The 25,408-nt window shown below is 41.9% G+C and overlaps 1 protein-coding gene across 20 annotated transcripts in view; it reads left to right on the forward strand.

Annotated features, from left to right (window-relative positions):
- Window positions 1-25,408, forward strand: part of AFDN (afadin, adherens junction formation factor) — a 284,571-nt gene that overhangs the window by 95,322 nt on the left and 163,841 nt on the right. For all 20 annotated transcript variants that reach the window (XM_040350667.1, XM_040350660.1, XM_040350652.1 and 17 more), the window contains exons 5-7: window positions 7,155-7,315; window positions 9,662-9,819; window positions 20,148-20,256. In XM_040350667.1, the coding sequence (XP_040206601.1) occupies window positions 7,155-7,315; window positions 9,662-9,819; window positions 20,148-20,256 (428 nt within the window). The remainder of the gene's footprint in view (window positions 1-7,154; window positions 7,316-9,661; window positions 9,820-20,147; window positions 20,257-25,408) is intronic.

Consider the following 25,408-nt stretch of genomic DNA (forward strand, 5'->3'; position numbering starts at 1 on the left):
GCCATATGGTCTTCACCGTTCCACAGATGATTCTGCACAGCATGCTTCTCTCCAAATTTCTTCCAGCTACTTAGTATCTAGTTTGCTTACCCATGCAAGATTTCATCAGTGAGCAGAAAGAGGAAATGTGGGCATCCACACAATAAATACACAATGGTGAGGCAAAGTTCTGGGGGAGCTGTGTTTAGGCAGGGAGCTGCCTCCCCGGCTGTCTGCTCACAGCTGCTTCTGTCAATGAGTGTTATTTATACAGATGGCCATTGAGAGCACTAGTAAGGAGGAGATGGGGCCGGCTCTCCTGAAGAAGTTATAAAAACTGAAACCGTAGCTGCTGTTTTTCTTTGTCCCTGGTCACCAATATGTCAGTTTTGATAGTGCTGCAAGCAGCTGGCATGTCTAAAGACACCACAGAGGACAGCACGCCGAGTGCTGGCAGGTTGCATGTTTGTCACTTCTAACATCGGTGTGTGTTGCAGTTCATTTTGGGTTATTTTTCCAGAATTTAGTCTTTTTTTAGTTTTTATATGCATTTGTATCAATTCACATTATATTTTATAGGTTGGCAATAATATGCCTTTTCAGCAAATGAAACTGACAAAAAAAAAAAAAACATGCAGTTGCTAACTTGTTTTAGATAAATGTTATGCAAGTAGCATGAGGTTGTTTCCCATGTAAGGCAGGCCACACATGCAACCATGGTAGGGAGCCATCCTTTCTGGGAGAACACAATGGTTATTGCTAGCGACTATGACCACTAGCAGAAATTGCCTGCAAAAAAAATCTGGCATAGTACAATCTTGGTACAATCAGCCTGTTCATAGATTTATCGAATCTTGGCCGGTCCCTGCTGAACCGGCCAAGATTTGATCCACCTATGGCCAGCTTAAGGGCTCGTTCATGAGGCCAAGATGTGGATAGAGCAGCCCCTCCAACTGCCCAACCAAACATAGCAATGCAATGGTTAAAGCAGGCAGTGAGGAGGCAAAATCGACACTGACTAATCCCCCTGCAGTCACATTTTTCTCTTAATAGTGCACACACCCGGGATAAGACATTTTATAAAAATGTTCATGTCCGTTTCCCCACCACGGGGAGGGGGAGAGACTCGATATATACTGTTCGGCAACTGTGCATAATAATCCTATTCTAGCTTCAGCTTTTTGTTAACAATCATAATGTTCCTTTATTGAAAAAATTTACATATTTGTACAGAGTACGTTAAAGGACAAGAAGGAAAACGTAATTGGCAGTGAACTAAGTTGGATTTGTGAGCATGAAATGTGTGTGTATGTGTATGTATATGTGTATGTGACAGATTCCCACGTACCCAGTGGAATATAAGACCACAGTCGTGGCAAAACCCAGTAGAACATGTAACCATCAAAAGATGTCTCTCACTGGGCCAGCCACTGCTGCCAAACCCTATGAAATTAATTTCCTTGGACAATTCCAGCTTAATATAAGGCAGCTTATACTTTGGGAGAACCTGATTAATGGCTTTTCCCCATGGAACCGTGGATGGAAGGGGGAGGATACATTCCATTTTAGGATAATTTCTTTCTTGGAGTAAAAAAACAAATAAGATCAACAGTTTAGTACATCGTGGCATTATCTGGAACACTGAGCAATGCTAGTTCTGGGGAGACCGGAAGGGTCAACTGAAGACAGAGGTTGAAAACTGCAAATACCTCTTCCCAAACGAATGCAACTCCAGAAAATGTGGTAATATGTACCCGACTGGCACTGGGGGCAGTCCGGAGACCTTTCAGGTTATAGCGTGTGCAATCTCTCTGTATAGTAATATACCTTATGTAGGAACTTCACCTGTGCCAGCTTGTCCCTAGAGGAAATCATTAATTTGGAGCTGTCCTCATATCTGCCTTCCAAGCCTCCCAGAGAGCCTCCATTTTGGGGGAAACTACAAGTGCAAGATAGAGAGGTTTAGGCAGTGAATCCTGAGCTAATAGGTCCTTGATGGGGTCAGTAGCTAGTCGAGGGGATACTGGAAATTGGGACACCGCCACATGTTGCAACTGGAAGTTTAGGAAATGCATCTATCTAGGGAGCCCGAATTTTGAGAGGTACCTAAAGGGGAGCAGAAAGCCTGCAGAAAACGTATCCAATGTTTTGATATCAAACCTAGCCCAAAGCGGGAAGGGTCAGGTAGCAGTCTAAGATTCAGCTTGGCTTTCAAAATGAAAGCTTAGAAGCCGATTGTTTGCCATACGCAACTGCTCCACATTCTGTCTGCTCAAGTCCTTGTAAATTTCCCTTGTTGTTCCCTCAAAGTTGTGTACATTGCAACTCTCTTCCCGCATCTTTGATGGCTTCTGTCACAGCTCTACACTGTCTGTCTGTACTGCACTCTGACATTTCATCCACTTCCATATTATATTCTCTTGACAGCCCTTCCAGGGTCGGCATTATATTATCTGGCACACACATTCAACGGTCCACATTTTGTTCTTTTGCACAATACATTTTTATGGCGTCTTTCCCCATATTCTCTGTACTACATAGAGCCTACAGCAGCACCATCCCCAATAAACATTTTTTGGGCCAAACAACCACCCCCTCCCCACATCTACACTGTTTTGTGGCTGCCCACTCCACTGCACTAATTTCTGCCAGATCATCTATCTGCACTATGTTTCCCATCCAAACATTATGTTCTTTGCCACCTTTTACTGCTTTAGTCCACAGTGTTTTCTGCAAACTATTTTTTATACTCCAGGTAGGCTGGGATTCAAACTGACCACCCTAGTACTGTGCCTTTAAATGCCCCTCTGATGCGGTCCCAACTCTAGTCTAGTCCATGAAAGTCTCCATATTGAAGCATACTGTGTAGAACAATGGATAAGTTAAGGCAGGTATACCTGGTGGGAGCCCATCCCCACAAGAACACACCAAAAGCCAATTGGAGCACAATAGCAGTTGAGGGCATTGAATGTGTCCGTGTGTCATATCCAACAAGCAAAACAAACATGGCACCCACCCCAATCTATAACTAGATTTTGGGTAAGGTGCACATACAAGAACTTTGTAAAAGGCAAACCAAAACGTAATATAATCCTCATCACACTTACCAGCTAGCCAGCAAAAAAAATATGTTTAAATTACACTGTCTAACAATTTGCTTGTTGGCTACAAATATATGTCTTCACGTGTTACGGGAAAGGCTATGAACTGCCATTCTTCCCTTCAGGAGAGAGAAAAATAGAACTTAAATAAATTACTGCTCAATCACTTCAAGGATCAACTCCCTCTCTGCCTCGTATTTCTTTAGCCATGATGAGTTGCTTGGCACCATCTCTCAGCGAAACCTGAACAAATTCTTACCTCTACTCTTCAACAATTTTTTCTCCCTCTCTTCTGTTGGTCATCAGTCCTTGCTCAATCTTTTTCACTTCTAGATGATATACATGTTCAGTTAGAATTCTGTTATGGTTCTTAATTGACTTCTGCACTGCTTCCCCTTAACATTGCAATTGGATTACATGTCTTCCTTGATCAATGAACTACTACAATATAGTCCTAATTGTGGAATTCCCAGGCGCCAAAAACCTTTGCGCTAAATTAATCCATTTATAAACAGGCACACATTCAGTAGGGTTTTTTACCCGATGGGGAATAAAAATTGCTTGGTGGCCCCCAAAAAGTGTTTAAGCTCCGTAAAATTGAAACGTTGCACAATTGTTTTTGAAAAACTTTTGGGAAAAATTTACACACAAATATAGTATGATCTCTAAATATTCCATGTGTCTGATAAGAACCAAATACATTTATGTTGAATCTGTTTTATTGAGTTACAAGCATTTGTATAGCATTTCGACAAAACATAGGTCAGGAATAATATCTGTCTATGGAGTGTACAAGTCCACATTAGGATCGGAAGGACACCAAAAGAACATGTATTACATATGCATAGTCGGGTAACTAACCTTTAATGAACCCAGAAATAAGTGAAATAAGCAAAGTAATGATAAATCAAGTAACCAGTAGACCACTGTAAACAGTGGCATAGACAACAATCAAAACAAAAAACAAAGGCTCAACAAATATGGCCTGAACGTATTGTAAATCTACTTTTAAGATTATTAGACTGATAAAAGTACAGGAGGAGGAGAAGTAAGGAGGGGAGAGAGAATAGGAAAAAAAAAGGGAGAGGGGGAAAAAGTAGGGAGAATGGACATCACGCTACTCATGAGAGGGCACCCGGGAAGCAGCAGGAGCTGTGTCCGCTATAAAAGATTCAAAATCGGCAGAGAATCGGAAGTCCACGTAATACTGTGGTCTTCACTCTTATCGGTATGCCATGCTAGCATCCTTTCAATATGTTCGATCCTGTCCTTTTCACATGCCCAATCAGCCAGAGAGGGGATCACAGTTTGACGCCACGCTCTGGCAATAACTGAACGTGCAGCAGTCAGCACATGGCGAATTAAGCTCTTCTTGATTTGTTTGTATGACCCCGGAATCATAGATAGGACTGTTAAGCGGGGTTCATTGGGGTATTTGTCACCTACTAGTTTGTCATATAGTTTGAGAACCTTGTCCCAAAAGGGGGTGACACGTGAGGCACGTACCCCAAATGTGTGTCATGTTCCCTGGGAACTGCAAACATCTCCAGCATACGTCAGAGACATTAGGATCAAACTTTTGTAGAATAGTGGGGGAACGGTACCACCTAGAGAAAATACGGTAGTTTCGTTCTTGGGCATGAGATGAGATCGATAATTTAAAAGAGAGCGCTAGTGTTTTGCCCCACTCCATAGCCTCCGGAGACAAATTAATCTCCCTTTCCCATTTTGAGAGGAATGACGGTGAGTTTAATAAAATCGGTAGATCTTCCCCTCATTTCAGATCTACCCCTCCTTTTAGCATAGTTTAATTGAGTGTGTTCAAGCCAAGCAATAGAAGGGTTGTGTCAGGAAGAGAGCAGCATGTCTGGTAGGGGGAATTGGTTGTCCAGTGCGAAGCGTATGACTCAATAGAGGAGCCTCTGATTTTTGCCACATAAGAAATTTAGATTTAGCACAAGTCGGAGGGAAAGAGTTAATATCAAATAGTGGAGTCAAGAAGCTGGGTCTCGAGGATAATAAACCGTTGTGGATGTAGTCGTCCCAAATTCGCAATGTAGTGGCAGTCACAAGGGGAAATAAGTCCGCAGGGGGTCTGTGTGTCCATGGAAGAGATGTGAGGTCGGGAGATATTCAGTCATTTTCTAATGACGTCCATAATTTAGTGGAGGAACCGTGGTACCAATCTACTATTCTGGTCAACGATGCAGCGTGAAAGTACAGCCGTAAGTCAGGGAGGGCAACACCCCCTCTACTTTTAGGTAAAGTTAAAATGTTAAAGCCAATCCTGGACTTCCCATGTCGCCATATGAAGTCCTGAATGGCCCTGTTAATCGATTGGAAGAAGCCACAATAGAATTGCCTGAAATACGTATAAAGCTTTGGGTAGAATGTCCATTTTGACGGCGTTGATTCGGCCCAACCAGGAGATGTTCGGTTTATCGTAAGATTCGAGGCACGTTCACAATGTTCTTATTAGGGGCATATAGTTTATATCTGTCAGGGTGGGTAAGAACCAAATACATTTAGGCTTAAAATTAAATGCGAATTTACAAAGAAAAATAAACTTTTTTTTAAAATACTTTACAGCTCATTACTTTAGCGTTATAACTTAATAATGATCATAAAATAATTCTTATACCTCTGGTATGCATGAGGATTACCAATATGTGCAATAGGCCATAATGTGAGCAAATATGTATGTGATGGGGGTCTAAATTGTTATATTTGATGTATTTTTATTTTTGAGTTTTATATTCCTGTGTCACAAAGGGGCTTAAAAGTCCGTGGGTTTGTGTCAGGGGGATAACGGAGCAGTTAACTGCAAGAGTTCTCATGACTAGCTGTGCAACCCTCCCTCCATCTAAAAAATGAGTATTTTTCTAAATAAATTTTGTAAAAACAAAAAAGGAAAAAGTTGCTCATCTTTTTGTGTTGTGAGTTAACTTTAAAACACATACTTGCACATCACATTGAGTGTTATCCTTCTGCTATCTGTTCAGGTGGCATTGACTGGGTCCCATGCCATCATCCTTGTTCTCTTTGGCTGGCTGCCTCTTCAAGGTTCAAACATCCAGCTGCTGATGACGTGCTGGGGCTGCCTTGTGGCCACTTTTGTGAGCCTGGTCCTCGGCCTCCTGGGGATGTGACAAGAGTATCCCAGAGGCTGCAGGATTAAGGAAACAATATTGTGACAGTGGCCAAGTAACAATTGATTGTGGAGGGGAGGAGGGGTTAAACAGAACAAACTCCTACTTTTATTTAAATATTAATCACTGTGTTTACCACCATTTGTGTCTGTCATTGGCACTTTTTACATTCTGTGCATCCTATGTAGGCTTACACTGATACTAGTATCAGTGCCGATACAGGGTATTGTCACAAGTATTGGTACTCTTGCAATTGCACTGATACCCGAAACAGATACTTTCAGGCTTGGTTCTTTGAGCTGTAAGTGGGTCTCACCTGTTGACAGCTGAAGTGTTAAAGACATCCAATTGGAGTTGTCAAAAATAAAAGCAATCGGCAATGTCTAACAACATTGCTCAGCCGCTGAAACACTAAAAAACATCTTTGTGTTTCTTCATCTGCAGATCAAAGGGATGAACAAATGTTCCTTGCCTGACCCCTTATTAATCCTTAATTTACTCCCTATTCTCCATTTAATATTTTCTTTTTTTGTTTTTTGTTCACGACTATTTTATAAACAATTACATTTTTACACATTTTACATTGAAATAGCGCACAATGAAAAATATTTTTTTATTTAATTTGTAAAGAACCTTTCAATACTTCTACCATTGCTGACAGCTGAAGTGAAATAAACAGTTACGGTAGGCATTGGTAATTGGTATTAATGAGTACTAAAAAAAAAAGTATTCGTAAAAAAAAAAAAAAAAAAAATGGTATTGGTGCATCTCTAATTCTATGTCTATCCAGTGCAGTTTACTTTCATGGAAATAGTATTATATGTTGGTGAATTTGTATTTATTTATTTATTTTAATTTATGTATGTTAAGGGTTGTACTCAGAAAATTGAATTCAGTTTTCCTCCTTTTTTTCTTTTTTTACAAGTGAAAATTCACGCCTAGCTGCAGAAGTTTACAAAGACATGCCAGAAACCAGCTTTACCCGGACAATATCCAATCCAGAAGTAGTTATGAAGCGACGAAGACAGCAGAAACTAGAGAAGAGGATGCAGGAGTTTCGAAGCTCAGATGGCCGGCCAGACTCTGGTGACTAAACATAAGACTAAATGTGTTTTTATTACTATAATTAGGTATTGAAAACTAAGTTTTGGGCCTGAATAATTGATAAATACTCCATCAGCACAAGCTTATTTTAGGGGCAGGGACAGAGGAAACTAAACATTCCACTATGGGGGTTATTTACGAAAGGCAAATCCACTTTCACTACAAGTGCAAACTGCACTTGAAATTGCACTGAAAGTGCACTTGCAAGTGCAGTCGCTGTAGATCCGAGGGGGACATGCAAGGAAAATAAAAAAAAACAATTTTAGCTTGCAAATGATTGGATAATAAAATCGGTAGATCTTCCCCTCATTTCAGATCTACCCCTCCTTTTAGCATAGTACTGTAGTTGGCGTCTGTGATGTACAAAAACATCTGGTCACTAAATTGATTATCATGAGAATAAATATATATATAGATATAGAGAGAGAGAGAGACTCTAAAACTATTGATTGCCTTCATACAGCTGCAGTGGTAAAGACTGGGAGAATGGGGTGTATGGTGAGAGGAGTGGTTGCGAGTGCTGTGCTTAGCATGCCTCTGTGAGGAGCTGTCATTTGTGATTCGAGCTGTCCAGCTGTTTCAACGGTTTCAGTGCATAGTTAAATGTCGATGTGCAAAGCAAGCTATTTTATTGTTCTTGCGCTTTCCTATTGATCCTCAAAACCGCCATGGTTTTATTTATTTATTTTACAACAGCCAATGCTAGGGCAGTTTTCACCGATGCTGGGCTTTTTTTTTCCTTTCCCTGAAAATGAACACTGAGAAGAATGATCCAACTTCACTAGTTAATGGGAGGAAGAATGTTAACTAACACAAGGGCATTTTAACCAATAAGCCCTGACACAAAAGCTTGCTTGCCACTACCAATGCCAGGGAATTCTTCTAAAATGATATGGAGACTTGTTTTTTTTTTCTTCTCTCATCAATTCATAACTTTGATTCACTATGTGTCACATGTTCCCAAACACTCTTCCTGTAAGCCTTAACAGTAAAGCATACAGGAAGGGTTGCAAAAAGAATGCCGTCAACTCGATTGCTTCTTCTTAAATCTTTACTGAGCACAAACAGCAGTGTGACATCAAAACGCTAACGTGTTTCGGCAAAAGCCTTCCTCATTCCAGACTTGCAATAAAATCAAGTTTATATAGGAAAAGTATCCAGTCCTCCAGAAAAGGGGGCGGTACAATCCAATTTTAAATTAACAATTAAAATCATGTGAGTTTATTAACCCCCTGTGGAATCAAATGACATTATTTTACAAACAAGTTCACATCCATTCTACTGTTCATTCCACTAGGAAATAGAGTATGCAATCTGTCCATCACACCTCCCGCTGAAGTAGGGTATGGTGTGTATCCCCCCCCCCCCAACAGATCTTCTCACCTGTTCCAGACTTAGACCCCATTCAGACCTGAGCGTTTTGTAGCTTGAAGCCTGAAGCTACAAAACGCTGGAGGGGGAAAAATCAATTATTCTCTATGGAGATGATTCACATCTCCACTACAAAACGCCTGAAGCCAGAAGTTCAACAACGCCTGAAGCTCAAACAAGTTCTAGGCAGATTTGGGCGTTTTTCTGCTTTTTACATTGGTGACCCTAGACCTGTGCACAATCGCGGTAAAAAACGCAGTGAAAAATCGTGGCAAAACGCGGTAAAAAACGCCGCAAATATCGCGGCAAAATGCTGTAAAAAATGCCACAAAATCGCGGCAAAACGCTACGCTCAGGTGTGAATGCAGCCTTACAGGAAGGGTGTTTGGGAACATGCAACATAGTGAACCAAAGTCATGAATATGCACAGGCATCACAATGCTCAATATAAAGGTAGCATCAAAGTTTTTGTCTATTTTGCATACACAAATGCACATGTAATGATTTTTTTTTTTTATGTATTTTTTTTAAGCGTCCTGCATGTCTAAAATTCTTGTTTTGGCAGGCATTTTTGTTCAATGACTGTGGCATGTGTACTGCAATTTGGTTCAGTCTTTGTTGAACCGTGCGTTTTTAAGGGATGAGAAACAAAATGTGGCGCTATAAAATCAATTATGACTAAACAATAAATCGTAAGTAAAAAAATTTAAGGAGGGCTCAATATTCAGTGCAGTATAGTCAGACATGTTTGTGTACACCACATAACTTTTTTTTTTTTTGCATCGGTTTCTCTCAAGTTTCAAAGTAGAGAGGCATGAAGATACCAAAGCATCACTCTAACAGGGAAATGTCTCAAATTGAATATTAGGCCCGCTGCTGCTGTAAAATGCAGGTTTCTATCTTTGTACATTTTTATTTGATCCTAGTGCTAATGTGTTGTTTTGTTTTGTTTTTTAGGTGGGACATTGAGAATATATGCTGACAGCTTAAAGCCAAACATTCCATACAAAACTTTTCTGTTGTCGACAAACGATACAGCAGATTTTGCTGTTATTGAAGCACTGGAAAAATATGGTATGGAGAAAGAAAATCCCAGGGATTTCTGCATTGCCAGGGTGAGGGTGCTGTTGTACTATTTTACTCTATTGATATCATGCATATTTGTAAAGCATATTTTTATTTGTGTATTGTAACTGATACACTTTTTCTTCAGGTTATGTGCCTGTGTGGTTCTGTTTCGTGGCTTCGTAGCTTATTTAACCTACCTAGGCCACTTCAGGTCCTCATGAACATGACGGTAAAATACGCCACAATTTTTACTTATCTGATCACCGGTGCATTGTCGACAGAACAATGCACACAGCTGTGTAAAGATCAGTAAAGGGTATAGAGCTGTAAAATAACATGATTGATTGTAGTAATTTTATGCTCATATGCATGAATACGTGCTTATATTGCAACATTGAGCTAAAATAATGTATCATGTGCACTCAATATAAGCAGTGTTCACTACTTTATCCATCTTCATATAAATATCGTATAAAAATTAGGGCTGTGGAAATTAAAGATTAATTCCTCGATTTAATAGTAAACAATTTTGAACGATCAAAATTCTTTTGACCGGTACTAGTGGTGCAACAGATCGTAAATGATCCCTCAACTGAACGGCCCATCATATGCGGATCGGCACACCACGTGATCCGCTGCTGCCATAGGAAAGGCCGCGGCTTCTGCCTAGCTCCTGGAGCGGATAGAAGACCTCCACCACAGCTTCAGTGTGAACATAGGCAGAACACACCACACCACTGTGCTAATAATCTGCTTATCAGATGGTAAAGGCAATAGGCGTTGAAATCATACAATGCAGAGGGTTAATGTAAAAAAGATATTCCAAACCAGATGGATCGATCAGCATAACATGGCGGCCTAGGTGAGCCTAGAGCGTCGCGCTGACGTCATCACCCAGCGTCAACTGCTCATGTAAGACTGAGCAAGCACTAATCTTCCTATACATTGGGGGAGATGTGGACCAGATTACAGTGGGAAGATGTCTGTGGATATTACAGTGGGAGAGATGTCTGTCACTGTGGATCTTACAGTGGGGGAGATGTCTGTGGATATTAGTGGGGACTATATATGGTGGTCCGAAAAATGTATGTGCATTACAATTAATTGAAATTAGTCGATTAAAAAAAATCAGTTAATGGAACATGCAAATTTTAATCAGTAAAGGCCCTAATAAAAATCGTTTTACACACATGGGAAAAAGTACAAAGTAAGTAAAATATTTCGCAAAAATCGGCCAGTTAAATTTGTCCAAACAACAAAGTCACTATATGTGCCAGTGAAGATCAAATCTTTTCCATTGATGCATTTTTCCAAGTGAATCTACACCACCTCTGTGCCACACGTAAGCACTTATCAAAAGACCGTGACCCACGAATGCCTGAGTGTTCGCAAACGGCACAATTCTTATGTTGTGAAGACGGCTGTATCCATGTAAGACTCCACTGCCTTGCCTATTCTCCTCATGACTGGAGTTAGCTTTCTGATGATGTCACATCTGACTAAATGCCTTTGGTAGAGTCGGACACACCAACATCACCACACGAATCTGTACATTTCTCATTGGGATTTGTATTCTTTTTATTGAATGCTATTTCTACATAATGTGTTCAAGGCCCCATGCACACGAGACGCAGATGCAAACTCATCTAAACACACGTTTTCAAACGCAAAAACTGGTGTTTAAAACGCCGGTTTTGCCGCGAATTTTGCGGCGTTTTACCGCATTTGCGTTTATAAGCGTTTAGTTAAGAAACATCATAAGACCCTCTCTAAGCTCAAAAAACAGTATTTAGCCATTTCAGCCATTTTGTGAGACCAGAGTGAGTAGCAGCTGAGAGAGCAGCAGTGTACATGTATTTAGCGTGTCACTTGCCACATCACCTGCCTCAAGCTGCGGATTGTCCACTTGCCACGTCACCTGCCACAAGTTGTGAATTTCCACTTGCCACGTCACCTGGCCATGTCACCTGGCCACGTCACCTGCCACAAGTTGTGGATTGTCCACTTGCCACGTCACCTGACCACGACACCTGCCACAAGTTGTGGATTGTCCACTTGTCATGTCACCTGGCTATGTCACCTGCCACAAGTTGTGGATTGTCCACTGGCCACGTCACCTGCCATGCCACCTGGCCAAATCACCTGCCACAAGTTGTGGATTGTCCATTTGCCACATCACCTGGCCACGTCACCTGCCACAAGTTGTCCCCTAGCCACAAGTTGTGGATTGTCCACTTGCCACGTCACCTGGCCACAAGTTGTTGATTGTCCACATCACCTGGAAATGTCATCTGGCCATGTCACCTGCCACAAGTTGTGGATTGTCCACTTGCCATGTCACCTGCCAAAAGTTGCAGATTGTCCACTTGCCATGTTACCTGGCCATGTCACCTGCCACGTCACCTGTTCACATCACCTGGCACGTCACCACGTCACAAGTTGTGGATTGTTCACTTGCCACATCACCTGCCACAAGTTGTGGATTGTCCACTTGCCACATGACCTGGCCACATCACCTGGCCATGTCACCTGCCACAAGTTGTGGATTGTCCACTGGCTACGTGACCTTGCCATGTCACCTGCCACAAGTTGTGGATTGTCCACTTGCCACTTTACCTGACCATGTCACCTGCCCCAAGTTGTGGATTGTCCACTGGCCACGTCACCTGCCACAAGTTGTGGATTGTCCACAATGCAATGCAAGCAATTAGTTTTATTTATTTTTTAATGTTTTTTCATCATTTGCCGTCATTTTTGAGATTTCTAATGTAAAAAAATAGGCCACCTTTAAAAACGCCTATAAACGAAATCGCGGCAAAATGCCGGTACCGCGTTTTTGCCGCGTTTAGCGGTGTTTTGCGTCTGAACCCATTTTTTTGCTTCTGGAAAAACAAGCATAAACGCAACTGCCAAAAAACGCAGAAAAACTTGACTGTGTGCATGGATACATAGGATAATATTGAATGTGTTCAGGGGCAGTTGAAAAAGCTGTCCAAATGCCTCTGAACACGCGTTAACCAGCGTCTCGTGTGCATGGGTCCTAATACACAGGCTGTTTGTGACTGCTCAGGCATTGGGGGGTGGCTCTTTTTTGGTAAGCACTCACTTCCCAATGTTGCATCCATGGGAAAGATTATTTGATCTTCACTGGAAGTCTTTAACACATACAGTGGGTATAGCAAAGAATCCCCTCCCCCCTTAAAATCACATTTTGTTGCTTGCAGCCTGAAATCAGGGCAGACAGTTTTTTTTTGTTTTATCCAGCTGTATTTACTCAATGCAACTTAATAACATCCAAGTAAATGATATAACACCAACATGTCATAAAAAAGAAAATCAATGAGATGTAATCATGATATCCCCATTGTGTCTGTATTTTGTTGAACCACCTTATGCTTTAATTACAGCCTTTAGTCTGTTGAGATATGTCTCTACTAACTTTGTACTTCTAGACTTTGCAATGTTTGCCCACTCTTTTTTTGCAGAACTGCTCAAGTTCATTTACATTTAATGGAGAACCGTTTGTGGATTGCAGTCTTAAAGTCATTCCACAGATTTCCAAAGGGGTTTAAGTCTGTGCTGTGACTAAGCCATGCAAGGACACTCACTCTTTTCTCCAACCACTGTGTGGTAATTTTTGCTGTGTGGTTTGGGTCATTGTCGTTTTGGAAGGTAAACCTTCTTTCCATTGACAACTTTCTGACAGAGGACTGCAGATTTTCCACAAGAAGTTGACAATATTTTGCCCCATCCGGTTTTCCTTCTATCCTGACAAGTGATTCAGTCACTGCTGCAGAGAAACACCCCCATTACAGGATATTGCCACCTCCATGCTTTACTGTAGGAATGGCGTTATTTGAATGGTGAACTGTATTGTTCTTCCCCCAGACATCTATAATTTTGGTGTTGAAGCCAAAAAATTACATTTTAGTCTCATCTGACCAACGTGACTGCATGTGGCCTTTCTTGAAGAGCGGCTTTTTTTCTTGCAACCCTCCCATACAAGTCACATTTGTGGAGAATTTGTGATATTGTTATCACATGCACACAATGACCACTCTTTGTCGTAAATTCCTGCAACTGTTTACGACTATGCAGTTTGGAGTGACGTCCTGATCCAGGGAGGGTCTGTGTTGTACCAGATACCTTTCACTTCACTGTGTCTTCTAGGCATTGAGAAAGCCTTTGAAATTGTTTATATATCAGTCTCCCACTTAGTAGGTGAGGTTGAAAAAAGACACAAGTCCATCAAGTCCAACCTATCTCCTAACTTGTCTGTCAACAACTTAATCCCAGAGATCTTTTGACTGAGCCTTGCCACCCATAGTTATTTGTATGTTTCAGTTGTACTACCAGGGACTAAAATTCTCCAGGAAAGCCCTTTTCATGCTGAGCTAATAAAAATGGCCTAGCACAGTTGAAAGTCAAATGGCTTTGTTTGCCATTGAGAAGGGGATTGGCTACACCTGATTTGAGTTTAAAATTCATTTTTTTTTAGGGGGGGGGGGGGCAGTGATACCTTTCCCAACTCAGTGATTCTGTTTAAAAAATAAATAAAAATCCCAACATGTTGGTGTGTATATCTTTCACTTGGATGATATATGTTGTACTGAGTAAATACAGCTGGATAAAATTAAACTGTATCTGTCTTCTGTGTCGTGATTACTTTAAAGGGGGGTGGTTATTTTCTATATCCACTCTGTGTGTTCATTTTCATTTTACAGGTATAAAAAGGAATGCTAGTGTGGCAATACCATATTCAGTAGTAAATGGAAATGTGTCCTATAGGCGGTGCAGTCCAGGAATAAAGAGATGGAGATCTATATCTCTGTGTGTACAATTTCATACCCTTGAAATTTTCCACATTTTGTCATGCTACAACCAAAAACGTAAATGTATTTTTTGGGGGGATTTTATGTGATGGACCAACACACACAAAGTGGCACATAATTGTGAAGTGGAAGGAAAATGATAAACGGTGCATTTTTTCTTTTTTTTTTTTTACAAATCTATGTGAAAAGTGTGGCATGCATATGTATTCAGCCCCCATGAGTCAATACTTTGTAGAACCACCTTTTGCTGCAATTACAGCTGCAAGTATGTCTCTACCAGCTTTGCACATCTAGAGTGACATTTTTGCAATTTAGCTCAAGCTCTGTCAGATTGGATGGAGAGCGTATGTGAACAGCAATTTTTAAGTCCTGTCTTTGGATTGAGGTCTGGGCTTTGACTGGGCCATTCTAATGCATTAATATGTTTTGATCTAAACCATTCCATTGTAGCCCTGGCTGTATGTTTAGGGTCATTGTCCTGTTGGAAGGTGATCCTCTACCCCAGTCTCAAGACAGATTTTTAGCCCTAAAAGTTACATTTTTGATCTCTCCTAACCAGAGCACCTTCTTCCACATGTTTGCTGGTGTCCCCCACATATCTTCTCACAAATTGCAAACGGGACTTCTTATGGCTTTCTTTCAACCATGGCTTTCTTCTTGCCACTCTTCCATAAAGGCCAGATTTTTGGGGTGCACGACTAATGGTTGCCTTGTGGACAGGGCACTTGAGCTGTAGATCTCTGTAGGCACCTCTTGGCTGCTTCTCTGATTAATACCTTAAATGTATTCCTTGCCTGGTCTTTCAGTTAAGGTGGATGGCCATGTCTTGGTAGGTTTGCAGTTGTGCCATACTCTTTCAATTTTCAAATGATGGATTGAACCATGCTCTGTGAGATGCTCCAAAGCTTGGGATTTTTATATATTGTATATTTTATAACCTAATCCCACTTTAAACGTATCCACAACTTTTATCCCTGGCCTGTCTGGTGTTCTCCTTGGCCTTCGTTATGCTGTTTGTTCACCAAGGTTATCTAACAAACCTCTGAGGGCTTCACAGAACAGCTGCATTTGAGCCCAGGTTCACACTGGGCTGCAGGAGTGAAGCTATGCGAGTTCAGATAAACTCGCACGATTTCACTCCCGCTGGCAGTCCCGATTTCGGCCGCGATTTCAGAGACATCTGTGCAGGTTTCTGCACAGATGTCAATGTAAATTGCGGCCCGAAATCGCAAAAAGTAGTACAGGAACTACTTTTTGAAATGCAGATGCGGCATTGCACCGATTAGGCCGTTGCCGGCAAATGCCGCCGATTTGAGATGCGATTTGACATCTCAAATCATACCAGTGTGAACCAGGCCTTATACTGAGATTAAATTGCACACAGATGGACTCTATTTACTAATTAGGTGACTTCTGAAGGCAATTGGTTCCTATAGATTTTAGTTAGGGGTATCGGAGTAAAGGGGGGCTGAATACAAATGCACACCACATTTTTCATGTTTTCTTTATTTGTATAAAAAATTGAAAACCATTTATCATTTTCCTTCCACTTCATAATTATGTGCCACATTGTGTTGGCCTATCACATAAAATATATTTACGTTTTTGGTTGTAACATGACAACATGTGGAAAATTTTCAAGGGATATGTTTACTTTTTCAAGTGTGTATGTGTGTGTGTGTGTGTGTGTATGTATATATATTAGGGTTGTACCGATACCAGTATCGGTATCGGGACCGATACCGAGTATTTGCGGGAGTACTCGTACTCCCGCAAATACCCCCGATACTAGAATAGAATACTTGTTCCCCACGCCGCCGCCAACGCTGCCGCAAAGCCGCCGCCGCCGCCGTTAATCAGCGTGCAGGGAACAGCTTTCGTTTGAATAGCTGCATCTCCGCCGCGTATAGACACTCCCCCTTTGCGCGGGATTGGACCGATGATCTGTCCAATCCCGCGCAAGGGGGAGTGTCTATACGCGGCGGGGATACAGCTATTCAAACGAAAGCTGTTCCCCGCACGCTGATTAACGGCGGCATCAAGGTATGGGGGACAACATGGCTGGAATGTGGGGGACTACGTGGCTGGAATGTGGGGGACGACGTGGCTGGAATGTGGGGGACGACGTGGCTGGAATGTGGGGGACGACGTGGCTGGAATGTGGGGGACGACGTGGCTGGAATGTGGGGGACGACGTGGCTGGAATGTGGGGGACGACGTGGCTGGAATGTGGGGGACGACGTGGCTGGAATGTGGGGGACGACGTGGCTGGAATGTGGGGGACGACGTGGCTGGAATGTGGGGGACGACGTGGCTGCATTATGTGGGGGACATGGCTGCATTATGTGGGGGACATGGCTGCATTATGTGGGGGACATGGCTGGAATGTGGGGGACATGGCTGTAATATGTGGGGGACATGGCTGCATTTGGGGACACATTTAAAAAAAGTATCGGTATTCGGTATCGGCAAGTACATAAAAAAAGTATCGGTACTTGTACTCAGTCCTAAAAAAGTGGTATCGGGACAACCCTAATATATATATGCTTCACCCTTTTATATCTAAAGATGAACTGTCCTCAGCCCTAGCCAGGTTAGAGCACAGGATTGCTGATATCCCGCAGAGTAGCAGGAAGCGTGACAGATCTCCCTCCCCGGATCCTCTGGAGCAGGAATGGGTCGAGAATGGGGTATAGCTCAGGACTTGATGCAGCGCCTGGCAGATGAGTCTCATTCTGAGAAGTCTGTACAAGAGGACATCAAACAGAGGCTTCTTGTCCAGACCTTGACCGAAATGGTACGTGTTGCCTCTTACAGAGCTAACTGAGCCCCCCCTGGCATCCTCTTTAAGATCTCTGAGACCTTTTCAGGCCACACAGACTTTCCCCCTACACCCTCTGTTGGTACAAGCAGTGTATGATGATTGGGAACATCCTGATAGGATCTTTATTCCTCCTAGACGGTTTTCCCTTTTATATCGAGGGATTTGTTAAATGGAGCATGCCAGCAGTTGATGAAGCTGTCTCCTCCTTAATTTTTGATTTAACACGTTCGGTAGATAATGCACAGGGCCTGAAAGAACCCGTTGACAAGAAATTGGAGTCATTATTAAGGGCTTCCTTTTCTTTGACCAGTGCAGCTATTCAGCCAGCTGTTGCAGCAATTGGTATTTGCCAATCCGTAAAGGATCGGATTGAAAGGCCTACTAAGCCTAACCAGGAGGACAATCTGCCTGAAGACAAGACGGATATCCCTCAAGCGCTGTGTTTTGCTGTTGATGACTTAGTCTTCTATACAGCAGATTTGGGTGCGAAGGCCAGGGGCAAGCCCCAGGGCCAGAAAAAGCTCTGGGTCCAAAATTCTTCTAAACTCGGCACCAAGCCCTTCTTTTAAAGAAACGCCCCTACTCCTTAGAGTGGGGGAAAGGTTGCTGGACTTTGCGGACATTTGGAAAACAACAATCCAGGACGAACGGGTCACCTTAATTATAGCTCGCTGTTACAGACTGTAGTTACGGGGGATGCCCCCCCCCAGAGGTTTTTAAGATCCAGCATCCCTTCAGATCCTCAAAAAAGAAGCCTTAATCTAGGCTTACCTGTAGTCGTTACTTCCGGGGGGGGTTTACAACCACTTTAAGGAAATTCCATTAGACTTACATTTCCTGATGGCTATCCCCTCGGCTAGAAGGGTGTCGGAGTTGGCGGCCCATTGATGCAAAGAACCATATTTGATCCTTCACCATGACGGGGTTGTGTTACGACCTGTTCTATCCTTTTTGCCAAAAGTGGTGTCAGCCTTTCATTTAAATCGGGACATTATTTTGCCTTTTTTTCTCTCGGACTCGTTTGGCGGATGAGACGACATTCTTTGGATGTTGTCCGGGCATTCAAGGTTTATTTGTCTAGATCTGCGGAGATCAGACTCCTTTTATGTTTTATCAAAGAAGGGGCAAGCGGCTTCCAAAGCTTTCATTGCCAATTGGATCAGTCAATTGGTCATTCAGGCCTACGGTCTGAAACATAAAGCTCCCCCCTTTCAGGTGAGAGCTCATTCTGCCAGGGGAATAGAAAACTCCTGGGCTTTTCGCCATCAGATATCTGGCTCAGATTTGCAAGGCTGCTAGCTGGTCTTCAGTGGATACGTTCACAAAATTTTATCAAGTGGAGGTTCGGGCAGCCAAGGATTCGGCTTTTGGCCGCTGTATTATGCAGGCTGCCGTATAAAGTTCTGATGGTGGTTATTATTTGGCAGGGTGTATCCCTCCCCTCCAGGCTATTGCTCTGGGACGTCCCAGCAGGTAATGAATGTCAGCCTGACTCTGTGCCCCATGATGTACTAAAAAGAAAAGGATTTTTCAGGCAAGTATGACGAAAAAATCCTACTTTTTGAGTGTGCATGATGCCTTTTTGTTTTTTAGGGAATTGGCGTAGCACTTTTTTTTTTTTTTTTTTTCTTGTATGTTGAATTATTTTATTTATCAAATATTGTGTGAGATGCTTTTTCAAACTTCGTTAGCATGAAGCAGTTTTATTGTTTGATATTGCAAAGCTGACAATTGGAAGAGGATGAAGATTTTACCCATACACACATTTACTTGCCTTTACACATGTTTTGCTAAGAATCTTTGTCAAAAAACATCACTTTTCACTGATTGTTGCTACTCCCTTACTAGCAAGCACAATTCTGCTAATTGGGGTTGTGAAGTGATTAGCAGCAGAATCTGACAGTGTGTGACATCAGCCTAAATATTGATAGTACTTTTACCCATGAGAAATTAATCTATTAACATTATAGATTTTGGATGATTGATAGAATTGCCCAAGATTAGATATATATTATGGTATTTATAATTGGATAAAGCCAATATTTTTTTGGGATAGACTGGGGAAATGTTGATACCCCTGTCAGCCTTTCCCACTAGGTAGCTTGTCATCAGATCAAGAAATCTTTGAATTGGGACACCTGTTTCTGTGAAATGTTTATTAGGAGAGATTTCCACTTACTTTGGAGAGGTTAAGGGCCCTTTCACACGTACAGACAAACGGTCCGTTTTTTAGAAGTCCGTTTACGGACTTGTAATGTATCCCTATGGGATTGCAGACGTTAGCGGATGATGCATCCGCTAACGTCCGCAACCATCCACGTCCGCAAAGATCCGCTTTTGCGGACGGAAGAAAACCCTATTTTTCTTCCGTCCGACGGATCGGATGAATGCGGACACACGGTCCGTATCCATCCGATTCCCCATAGGGGAGAGCGGAGGAGAGACAGGGCGGTCTCTGCACTGTATGCGGGGACCGCCCCGTCCGCCGACAGCGGGGATTAACGGAGGAATCCCCGCTGAGCCAAACGGGCTAACGGAGCGGATCAATACGGATCCGCTCCATGTGAAAGAGCCCTTACTCTTACTACTTGGACATTACAGGAGAGAATTATCTTTATTTTAGCCATTCCCTACTCTATCTAAAACCAAAGGAGTGTTTTATCTGAGATGCACTTTTAAATGATTTTTTTGCTGAATGAATCTACTTCTATTTGCTTAGGTAATGTTACCGCCTGGTGGCCAACATTCAGATAAAGGTTTGAAAGAAACCATACTGGATGACGATGACTGTCCTCTACAGATATTCCGGGACTGGCCAAATGATAAAGGTAATAAAACTACAAAAGGACTTTAATTCATAGATTTGCACATGTCTATCAGAATGTTTGCGTGTTTGAAATTGTAATACCTGTCCATTTTATTTTTGCCTTTTGGAGGGTCGTGTGCACCCTCGCAGGCACACAGTTTCTTCTCAGTTCGTTCTTGCTGCCACCTTCAAGGACTTGGCCATGTGTTCCCCTCCAGCTATCAACTGGTGTTTTTTTTTTGTTAAATTTCTTTATAAACAGGGAAATGGGTCCACAGGAACCACCACGACATTACAATCATCAAGAAAAGAAATATCAGCTGGTTTTTGAGTGTCCATGATTTTACCTGGTATGCTCAGTTAGGTTAACCGTGTTAAGCACTGCAACATTTTGGATTCCAAGCACAAAAGGAAGCAGTCCTGCAGAATCCGATTTCTCCAGCTCATTTACACAAATCATTTTGTGGCAGCCTGCAGTTCCCCTTCGCAGGTGCCTGACATGGACAGCCTATATTGTTCTCCCCTGTTTTTCATAAATGTATTCCTTGGTGTCTTGGCTCTTTCAGACATGGCCTCATCCACAGCCTTATCCAGAGAGGAGTTCTCAGCATCCATGCTTGAGATTGGGCCAAATTGCATATGTGCTAGTTGACTCAGAGGCTGTAAACGGACTCCTACACCTTCCCCTCCAGAATCTGTTTCTCACATAACTGCAGGGGTAGAGGTCTCTGAACCTTCTGTTGCGGAGTCTTTGATGAAGAGTCTCACAAATTCAACTGCCATAGCTCCCAGGCTTGAAGATATTCTATTAGTTTTTATTCATGTGCTGTGTGCAACTATAAAATTAGAACAGCTACCTGTAGCTTCTACTAGTCCTGTTACTACCATGGGATCTTTTTCTGATGCATTACTTTCTTGAACATTTTCTCTACAGTGACTGAAAATATTTTTGCTGCTCCCAAATGCTTTACACAGTAATGATTAATCGAGGAGGCATTTACAAAGCATTGGGTTGTTCCCACTGTGGACCCAGGATTTGTAGTTATTGAGCACCCATGACCCACTGATCTTTACATGCTCAAAAATGCACTATTTGTGTTCTGTAAATATGGGTGCATTTATTGTTTGCAACAGGTGGGCTTGGGAGAAGGCTCCACTTTTTCCTGTTGCAACAAATTCTACAGGTTGACTGTAGTTCACCGTTAATATATCACTAATTTCTGAAAATGTTATGGGTTAGCTTAGACGTTGCAGATTGCTGTCCTTAAAGGCTAAGTCCATCTTTAAGACCATGTTGCATATTGCAACCATTTTTAGGCTATATCATGGTTCCAAGCTGTTGCCTTCCTCTCTCCAGTCAGTTAGGGACTTCCAGTTGCATGTAGTTATGTGCAGAAATCTGCGCTGAATCCGTTTTTAATAAGTCAGCTGACACAAAGCTAGTATAGTGAACCTCAACTACTTCAATACTGGCCCATAGTCATTTGACATCCACAGATGGGATCTCCCATCCTGGGTGGATGTCATATGATGTCCTGGGCTTTGTGCAGTGATATCCGAATGATGCCTGCAGCTAGAGGCATCATTCAGATATCATTCTTTAGTGCCGGCGATTCTGTGCACCATAAGAACGATCATAGCGGCGGTTCCGCCACTTGATCGTTCTCATAGGCGGCAGGAGGGGACATCTCCCCCTCCTCCTTTTTTTTATAAATAAGTAAAATAAAAAAAATAATAATAAAAAAATTACAACGCCCCGGTAGCTCGCATGCAGAAGCGAACGCACACGTAAGTCCCGCCCACATATGTAAACATCGTTCAAACCACATATGTGAGGTATCGCCGCGTGCGTTAGAGTGCCAGCAACAATTCTCACACTAGACCACCTCTGTAAATCTAAACTGGTAACCTGTAAAAATCTGTTATAACATTTTGTAAATAATCGTTTTTCGTAATCTTAAGCCAGAATATAATCTATTCTGCCACATTTCTTTAGGGAAAACAACCCAAGTCAGTGTATACTATACTATTTGGACCCCTTTCACAATGACTTGTCATGCTACTCTGATGTCCAGAGTCGCAGAAAAAGTCACACAAGTGTGAAAGGGGCCTTAGTCTGTAGGAAAGTTGTCCAGTCCACAAACTATGGTATATGTCAGAAAATGTATCCATCCTGATGTACTGATGGCCTATCATTTCTTGAGGCCCAGAAATGTCAAGACAGATATCCCCCAAATTACCCCTTTTTGCAAAGTAGACAGTCCAAGGTATTTGGAAAGAGGCATGACAAGTTTTTTTGGAGTTGTCATTTTTTTTTGTTATATTTATATATATATATAATATCGTCAGCAGTGCATTACAGCGTCATCATATAACAGGTGTGGCGGTGATATAATATACAGTATATAACCTTTTTGCACGCTTTGGCCAGAGCAATATAATGTTACCCTAATAACATTGTACTACCCTGGGGAAGTGATCAGTTATTTGTTTTGGCAAACATGTTGCATCCAATTTTAGGGTGAAACATGTAACGTGTTCCCACTGCTGTAGCCTCTCCCGCTGCCCTCTCTCCCTGTGACAGCAGTACGGGGAGAAGTTCCCTGTACTAGCTTTCCTTTTTTGAAAACGGCTGTCGAACGCTGTGGTAGTTTAATTGTTTTCCTGTTCATGTGAAACTGCCTGACTGTACATGATGAGACAGCGGACACTGACAGTCTGCAGGAGACCAGCATTGCATCGGTAATCTGGTCGTGCAATACTTTTCCTGGCTCCTAAAATAAATAAAATAAAAATGCACATTTTGCATTATTTTAAAGCAAACTTATCATTTAACTGTGAAACTGCATGGCCATTATCAAGTGTTTATCCATTCTGTTCTTTTGGTTACATGAATGAGGTTAAAAAAGGAAACCGCAATAAAGTTCAACCAAGGAATGTGAACATTAACCACAGTCTACGTATATGTCGAACTTAAAATATATCTAAACCTCAAACTTCCCCTTTTTTGTTTCATAGAAAAAGAAAAGATGGTCAAATGCTTTTTTGCAGTCTTTGCCCCATTGCGGAGATTCCCCTTCACTCAGTAAGTGAAAGGAAATCCTATCTCAGCCAGTTGCCACTTCAACAAATCCCCCAATCCCCATTGGGAGATTTCTTATTTTTTTATTGGTAAATGTTTAAAATGTAGGTTTTTCCCCTCACATGCAGTCTTGGTGCTATTGGTCTTCAGGACAGACAGAGAGGGTGAAGGTCCCCAGCGATTACAGACAATATAAGCCAAAATCCAAGGTGGAAGTAGGTGCTGCATACAGATCCAACCAATATAAAACGGTCATAAACTCGACTTTAACCACTTGCTTACTGGGCACATAAACCCCCTTCCTGCCCAGGCGAAATTTCAGCTTTCAGCACTGCGTCGCTTTAAATTAAAATAGCGCGGTCGTGTGACGTGCCTCCCAAACAAAATTGACGTTCTTTTTTTCCCCCCACAAATAGAGCTTTCTTTTGGTGGTATTTGATCACCTCTGCGGTTTACATTTTTTGTGCTATAAACAGAAAAAGAGCGACAATTTTGAAAAAAAACTAAATGTTTTACTTTTTGCTATAATATCCCATTTAAAAAAAAAAAAAAAAAAAAATTTTCTCAGTTTAGGTCGATATGTATAAATATTTTTGTTAAAAAAAAAATCGCAATAAGCGTATAGTGATTGGTTTGCGCAAAAGTTTTATAGTGGCTACAAAATAGGCGATAGAATTCTGACATTTTTTTAATTAATTTTTTTTACTAGTAATACGGCGATCTGCGAAATTTGTCAGGACTGCGATATTGCGGCGGACACATTTTTGGGACCATTCACATTAATACAGCGAACAGCGCTATAAAAACGCACTGATTACTGTATAAATGTGACTGGCAGGGAAGGGGTTAACACTAGGGGCGAGGAAGGGGTTAAATGTGTATCCTGGGTGTGTTCTAACTGTGTGTGGAGGGGCACTGACTGGGGGAGGTGACCGATGCTGTGTCCATATGTACAAGGGACACAGCATCGGTCTCCTCTCTCCCTGACAGGACGTAGAGCTCTGTGTTTACACACAGAGCTCCACGTCCCTGCTCTGTGATTGCCGATCGCGGGTACCTGGCGGACATCGCGGCCGCCAGGCACGCGCATTTGCGTCTCGGGGGCGCGCCGAGTGCGCACACGCCCCCCAGTGGCCGCAAAGACGTCAAAAGACGGCGGCTGGGATTTATAGAGCCACCTTGCAGCTGTCATTTGACTATATGCCGGGGCTCAAGTAGTTAAAGAGCTAAAAAAAAAGGGTTTTTAAATACATATTTTTTTTTTTTTTACCTTTTTCTTGTTTTTAATGAGTTTAAAGCCAATTCTAGCTAGGATTGTTTTTTTACTTTCTATCATTTGGCACTGCTTTTATTGGACTTTGTTGCTAAGCTTATGTTTTTTCATATTTGTATGCATGTATTTAACGTGCAGTATCTGTTATGAACTTGTATCATATACATGCCTGTTAAATAATTTTTACATTATTTACTTTTGTATTTAATTCTTTTCTGAGTTCACCTAAAGTGTAGGAAGGATTGAGCTGTGTTTTGGTCTTTATCATTGTCTGCAGCAGAAGACTGAAATGACAGCAGATGGAGGTTATAGCTTTCCTACACTCTACATAAATTGTATAGCACTGTCACTTAGTGGTTAAGTAAAATAACCAGTGTCCATAAAGTCCGTCAAAATCCCAAACTTAAGCGCAATCGCTGCTAGTATTTCAACAAAAAGTGCAATACGGATCTTGTCCACCACCAAGAAGCTTGCAAACTGCAATCGATAAGACCTTAATATCATTAGGTCATAAGAGTTTGCCCCCCTCAAGTGGTGGAGGGTGGTGTACATTTAATATTCTGACAAGGTCCTCTACTTTTCCATTGGCTCCAAATATTTTGTTGAGTTGAAACACAGTGGAGAAAAGACAGATCGCAACCTGTAGCGATGCGGTCAGAACATATGCTCTGCGTGTGTCGTCAGATAGGATGTCTTCACGGGACTTGGAAACACGATCTGACTGGTATTGGAGCACAAATGCCTGAAATAATATTTATAGTACTGAAAGTTCAATAAGTTCAATAAAGTTATATAACTTATTTTATTTTAAAATGGCAG

The sequence above is a fragment of the Rana temporaria genome, chromosome 4 (genome assembly GCF_905171775.1).
Source record: "Rana temporaria chromosome 4, aRanTem1.1, whole genome shotgun sequence".
NCBI lineage: Eukaryota > Metazoa > Chordata > Amphibia > Anura > Ranidae > Rana > Rana temporaria.